The sequence below is a fragment of the Danio aesculapii genome, chromosome 25, assembly GCF_903798145.1.
Source record: "Danio aesculapii chromosome 25, fDanAes4.1, whole genome shotgun sequence".
NCBI classification, from domain to species: Eukaryota; Metazoa; Chordata; class Actinopteri; order Cypriniformes; family Danionidae; genus Danio; species Danio aesculapii.
Genome location: NC_079459.1, coordinates 22,812,052 through 22,819,551, shown reverse-complemented (window position 1 = coordinate 22,819,551; position 7,500 = coordinate 22,812,052). Strand labels below are relative to the sequence as shown.

Here is a 7,500-nt window from a genome sequence, read left to right as displayed (position 1 = left end):
TGAATTAAATTATTGGTGGGGACATTTCAGTGGCCGGTGGATATTTGTTGGGGACATGTTGTCTCCGTCCATGCTTAATCTACGCCCCTGGGCTTAAATAAGAAGGTCATGCAAAAACGTATCCATTTAACGGCAGCTTTAAAAAGCAAAATCAAAAGCCGAATCTTAGACATTTTAGGAGATGTAGAAACCCCAGCCGGACTAATTTATTAAATCCCAAAAAAGGCGCATCTGGGTGCTGTGGGTCTCTGCAGCATATGAGATTGTCTGTGGGAGTGTTGATAGTTGTCGTGAACACAGAATCAACAGTACAAAACGGGTAAATGAGAGAAGATTTTCCACTACTTAATCGATTGCGGATATTAGGATATACTGGGCGAATCCAAAAAAGTGTAAAAGTATGATAATAATGTATCATTAAAAATATTTGGGCGGCTGTTATTATACCTAAGCGGCATGCCCAAGTAAAGTTTATGTGTGGGAAGCACTGGGGTGAGCAATTAATAACAGAATTTTCACTTTTTGGTGAACTAATACTTTAACAATCATAGTCTTAATTCAGGTTACATTTTTCTGTACACAGTCATTATGCTCAATGTTTACCTGACAGGTTTTCAAGCGAAGTGTGGATAGATTTGCTGCGCAGTCCTGTCCATTCCCTCCTTTCCCCCACTCTTGTCACAAAGCCACTCTTATCAATCTCTGTTTGAGACCTAAGATATACGGGGCAGTTGTTAGTTCAGAGTCATACTCCATAGTCCAACGAAGTATGTAGGATAATACATAAAAGTGTCACCTGTACATAAATGGGGCGACAGTGGCCGTGTTGGGATGACTATATTGTTGTTGGAGCTGTGGAAGTTGCACACTGACCGTATTACTGGCCGTTGAGTTGGTTTTTGCACTAGTGGAGAGGTCTTGGCAACCTTTCCCCTCTGTAAAAGCTAAGCTAGAAGCAGAGCTGTAGTTTCTGTGATCTTTTTGGCCTTTATGCACCGACAAGCTTCCAATCCTTCCATTCCGTAACCGATCTCCCTCCACACCACAAGGGGGAGATGATACAGCCTTATTTAGAGTTGAGCTTTTTCCTGCCTGACTTGGTTTGGGAATCCCACTCATAGCTGGTTTGGCAATGTCTTTCTTTGCTTTATTTCCTTTGGGAATAGACTTCTTAGACTCAAGTACAAGTCCATCGGTTTTGGTATCTCCTTTAAGGTGTTCTGTAACAGAAAGCTGTTTGGGCTTCTCTTTCTCTTTAAGCTTTGGCTTCTCTTTAACTTTTTCAGTCACTTTTGCTGAGGCCATTTTGGGTGCCAAAGCCCTTCCAATTGTCAACTGGGCAATGCCTTTTAGTGCCAGCTTGGGACTTGTGCTTCCAGAACTGGTAGGAGTAACAGGCCGTTGGTTTCCGGGTGGATGGGACAAATCTGACCTCTTTCTAATTCAACTGCATTCACATCTTCTGAACTGGCAAGCTTGGATGCTCTAGAACCCGTTTTGTTGTTGAAGAGCTTGAGTTTTTCCAGCATGGATTTCTGGGCGATCACTTTAGGTGGAACCTCAAGGGAATCTATTGGCGGTTGTTTAACCGTGACCATGGAGGATGTGGCAGTATGTTTAGCACTGAGAGATTTGCTTCTCCAGGGTTTGGAAGCAGCGCTGGTGCAGATGGGTGGAGGAATGGAAGAGCTGATTGGTCCATGATCAACCATTATGGGCGATGGAGTTGTTTTCTCTGTAAATAAAAGAAAATTACATTGAATTACAACTGCTCTAGTACTTGGGAAATTTATACAGGAACTCACAATGACAATATAATACAATATCTAATTACATTGCAAACTTTCTCTGACTCAGCTCAGGCCCACATAATCAGCTTTTGCTTGGCCCATATGCCGCAGTGAATTACAGTACATGACTGGACCAAGTCTTCCAGACAAGGGCCAAATATGGACCATATCTGGGCCAAGTTTCAGCCAAGTTAATAACCCAGAATTGGGCCAGATATCTTGGTGTCACGACTGCTATTAAATTGATAAACCCATGAAGTGTTGGGCTTTAGGCATGCTTTGGGCATGCTTTTTTTCTCAAGGCTACCTGATTGGTAGAATTTTTTTCTTTACTCAAAAAATATTTAAATGTGGGTCAAGATAGGTCAAACTTACGTGGACCACATATACATTTTAACATCTGGGCCAAATACTGCATTTGACATCTGGCCCAAGTCTTGTGTGCCACCTTAAAGACAGTGCTACCTCTGCCAAATCCGGGCCATGTTTGGCCCCCATGCTGTATGCCAGTACTGAAAAAATACCTGCTGTGCCAGCTTTTTGCCAAGCTGAAAAAAATTGAAAAATGAATGAAAGATGCCAAACCTAAACATAGATCTGTAACCCCACGCCAACAGAGGGAGCCCTCGCCCGACTACTGACTCAGCTCCGCTCCCTCTGCAGTCACTTCCTGTTTGTGTAGTATTTCAGTGAGAGCTAAGGCCATGCTTGTTTGCGAAGTATTGCCAGTCTACCTGCATTACCAAGCGTTATCCAAGAGACTTTCATGACTGCCTGCCTGTGTATGACCCTGCCTGCCTTGATCAAGTACGTTATCTGTCTTTGCCCTAGGTCCACGCCCCAGGCCCGCCTCTGCTTCACGCCCCAGGCCCGCCTCTGCTCCACGCCCCAGGCCCGCTTCTGCTCCACGCCCTAGGCCCGCCTCTGCTTCACGGCCCAGGACCGCCTTCGCTCCACGAACCAGGACCACGTCCAATTCATGGTCCTGGATCGCTTCTCCTCTATGGTCCTGGCCCTCCATCCCACCTCCTGAACTCCTCCCTTCCACATCGAGCTCCAGGAGTCGCTCCTAGAGGCGGGGGTTCTGTAACGCCACGCCAGCAGAGGGAGCCCTCGCCTGACTACTGACTCAGCTCCGCTCCCTCTGCAGTCACATCCTGTTTGTGTAGTATTTCAGTGAGAGCTAAGGCCATGCTTGTTTGCGAAGTATTGCCAGTCTACCTGCACTACCAAGCATTTTCCAAGAGACTTTCATGACTGCCTGCCTGTGTATGACCCTGCCTGCCTTGATCAAGTACGTTATCTGTTTTTGCCCTCTTGCTCTGTTTTGGACTGTTTGTTGTTATACTGAACCTCTGCCTGCATTCTCACTATGTCGTCTGGATTTGCCCCTGTGTTTGTTGACTGGATTGGACTGCTAATGTGTTGCCGACTTTCCGCCTGTTTACTCACTGATGTCTCTGCCTAAACACTTTAATAAAACTTCTGCATATGGATTCTAATACTGTCTCAGACCCCACGTTACAAGATCGATTTTGTCAGCCTCACAGTGGTGAATATTTAGGGTTAATTAAAAGAAAATAAGCTTGTTTTTTTTTAAATGATGGACTCGTTAAAATATAATTAAAAAATATTTGCAAAAAAATGATTTACTATATTCATAAATAATAAAAATTTCATCAGTATTAAATTTTGCAAACTGTTTGAAGATGGCAGACAATGATCAAAACATAAGTATTTATGCATTGACTTGAGTCATTTAACTACTAAAAGAGCTGACAACTGACCAAGTAGAGGGACAAACAGTCACTCTGGCCAAAAAAAAGTGGGTCAGATCTTTCAAAACCTAACAAGTGCAGTCAAGCTGTTGCACATAGACATTAGCAATGTGACGCCCGTGGGAGTCTAAAATTATGAAAGCGTATTGGCTGAAGAGCTGAGAAAAGGAAGCATGAACTATGTGGAAAAATATTTGAAGAATGCGCAGTGATGTATTAATATTATTTTTCGAGGTCCAATGTCTTTCCCCCGTGGCACTTAGCAAAGAAGTATGAAGCATTTCTTGATATACGAGACTGTTAACATATTTATATTTTGGTTATATGAAAATAAGCAATTTGCAAGGAGCATTCTTTGTGATAATGTGATTAACGATCATACAAATTGTACGTTTTCTGTCAAAATAGCAATGTAAAGAGCAGATATTAAAATATACAAAAACTGGATGATTATAGCAAGAAAAATGATGATATGAATAATAATTGTATTATAATAGTAGTTATTATAATTGACAGTATATTATATAACTAATTAAAATTTATGGCTTAAAATGTGTAATACAATTGTTGAATATATTTATATATAAATTATGGAAAATATCAATTATACATAAAATATTATTATATTATATTATATTATATTATATTATATTATATTATATTATATTATATTATATTATTTTATATTATATTGCATTATATTATATTATATTATATTATATTATATTATATTATATTATATTATATTATATTATATTGCATTATATTATATTGCATTATATTATATTATATTATATTATTAAAATATTGCATTATATTATATTATATTATATTATAATATATTATTACATATTATATTATATTATAACATATTATATTGTTACACATTATATCATATTATATTATTACATATTATCTTATTACATTTTTCATAATGGTTTGAGCTGAAACTAAAACTGGCCAAAAAATTCAACAGTACACATTTTCTTGTGTTGCTAAACTGGTGGTTTTCCTTCTATTTATAATTTATTGAAAACTATTCACCAAAATAAAATGATGTGGCATCAAGTTTAGCTGCCCTTACCTTAAAGAAAATCTCATCTTTTTGCGGATCCTCCTAGCCGTTTGATCTTAGTCAATATAAAGTTTTTCACTGACCTCTCTTTCTCTTTCTCCCTCTCTCTCTCTCTCTACACAAGTCTCTTACCACAGGTCCACTAATTAGTGCTAAATGAGTGAGCAGTAAACACTTTATCATCTTCAACATGCCAGAGTCAAGCACACAAACACCTCTGCATGCATGAACACACACATGTACAAATGAGGAAAAATCAGTTAATATGCTTTTATGAAAATGGTTTGAATAGAGAATTCCACATATTCTCTGTCATTCAACTATGTGACATGTTAGGAGGGAAAAGACAGCGGTAAATAGCTAAATGCTGAAGTGTGTAATCCAAGCCTGCCATAATGAAAGAACAGTGCGCCAAAAATGTGTCGACGACAGAGTATGCAATTATAGAATCATAAAATATTGAAGATTATGAAGAGTTGCTTAACTCGGAGACTGAACAAGTCGAGGGAGGATGGTTTGTGTTACTGAAGTGGAGCAGGAAACCTTTTTAATAAACTTGAACCAGTGAAAAATTATATTGAATACGCAATAGTATGAAGAATTATTACTAATAATATTTAACTTAGCTGTCTTTATGATCAAAACAACATTTAAAATACCATAAGAGTACTTTTTAAAGTATTTTTTTAAGTTACACAATAACGTAGCATTTTGTTTTTTTTGTCTTAGTTATTTTTTATTGATTTTTGTGCTATATATATATATATATATACATATATATATATTATATATATATATATATATATATATATATACACATATATATATATATATATATATATATATATATATATATATGTGTATATATATGTATGTGTATATATATGTATGTGTATATATATGTATACCCATTGTCGTCATTATCATCACTGAACACACGTTTATGCTGTCTGGAAAAAAACGTTGCTGAATGAAAGTGAAACTATTGAAAAATTTACAACCAAAAATGACATTACATAATTTTTTTTAAAAAAGTTCAATTTGTGGAAAGGAGTCCGATTCTCATGTAAAATTGTACAGAGAAGAAGCCAGTCAGTAGAGTTCATAGCTAAATATTCAACAGTGTTTGCATGTCTTTTATGGCACAATTCATTTAAAAAAATGTAAAATAACATTCATTTCAAGTTGATTTAAAAAAGCACCTGGATTGGTTTACATTTTGTGATTTTTCTTCAATTGAATAAAATATTTTCTATTCAAGTATTTCATCATTGAAGATTTCTTAAAAATACTGTAAAAATCTCATCTCATCTTGTTCTTGTGAATCCAATCTCGTGTCTCGTGGAGTAAGCGTCCCGTCACACCCCTAATATATATATATATATATATATATATATATATATATATATATATATATATATATATATATATATATATATATATATATATATATATATATATATATATACACATACAGTTGAAGTCAGAATTATCAGTCCCCCTGAGTTATTAGCCCTGTTTATATTTCCCCAATTGCTGTTTAATGAAGAGATTTTTTCAACACATTTCTAACATAATAGTTTTAATAACTCATCTCTAATAACTGATTTATTTTATCTTTGCCATGATGACAGTAAATAATATTTTACTAGATATGTCACATTTAAAGGCTTAACTAGGTTAATTAGGTTAACTAGGCAGGTTAGGGTAATTAGGCAAGTTATTGTATAACTATGGTTTGTTCTGTAGACTGTCGAAAAAAAGGTAGCTTAAAGGGGCTAATAATTTTGACCTTAAAATGGCTTTAAAAAAAATTAAAACTGCTTTTATTCTAGCCAAAATAAAACAAATAAAAAAAATAAAAAATATTATCAGACATACTATGAACATTTCCTTGCTCTGTTAAACATCATTTGGGAAATATTTAAAAAAGAAAACATTAAAGAGGGGCTAATAATTCTGACTTCAACTGTATATATATATATACACACACACACACACACACACATACATATATATATATATATATATATATATATATATATATATATATATATATATATACACACATATATATATGTGTGTGTGTGTGTGTGTATGTATATATGAATAATATATATTTGGAGATTTCAAAATAAAATTGTAAAAATATACATACATATATAATAATAATATTAATAATAATAATAATAATAATAATAATAATAATGGTAATGTAATTAACATGTGAATATTTAAAACAAAAATGTAAAAATACACATATATACATTATGATTTCAAAATATTCATTTATTAATATATTATTATTATTCATATTCAGATTATTATTATGCTAAATTTTATTTTTTTGTTTTAGTTTCTGAAATATATCTAAATTTGCAAACTAAAACAATTACATATTTTTATGTATCGATTTCACATTTAAAAATTTTATAATTTTTTTCAATAATATAAGATAATAATTGGGTTTTTGAAATATTCATATAATAAAATATGCATGCGTAATAATAATATTAAACACTGTCAATTATACTTACAAAAAAATAATTAAATTTGAGCACAAAAAATTTTAATCAGTAAAATATGTCATAATTAATTTTAATAAAATAATGCAACAATGAAGCCAAATCTCCAGACGGTGTGTCCTAATGCTTAAAGATTTCTCACTTTAACAATAGAACGCTTTTGCAATACAACAGCTTACATAACACAAACACATGGCTTTGTGTAAATGAACTGACCTCTTTCATGAGCGTAGGCAGAGACTGGCGGCTTTAACCGGTCACACTGGTTGAAGCTTGACTCCGTCTGTTGGTGCTGCCAGTTCGAGGTTTGCTTTCTCCACTGGCCTTCACTG

At 34.4% G+C, this 7,500-nt stretch overlaps 1 protein-coding gene across 1 annotated transcript in view; it reads right to left on the bottom strand.

Moving 5' to 3' along the window:
* nav2b (neuron navigator 2b) overlaps window positions 1–7,500 on the bottom strand; it is a 131,182-nt gene that overhangs the window by 107,997 nt on the left and 15,685 nt on the right. Inside the window, 5 exon segments of the mRNA XM_056451251.1 lie at window positions 604–713; window positions 797–1,409; window positions 1,412–1,735; window positions 7,385–7,441; window positions 7,444–7,500. The exon segment at window positions 7,444–7,500 is cut by the window's right edge and continues 14 nt beyond it. Of these exon segments, the coding sequence (XP_056307226.1) occupies window positions 604–713; window positions 797–1,409; window positions 1,412–1,735; window positions 7,385–7,441; window positions 7,444–7,500 (1,161 nt within the window).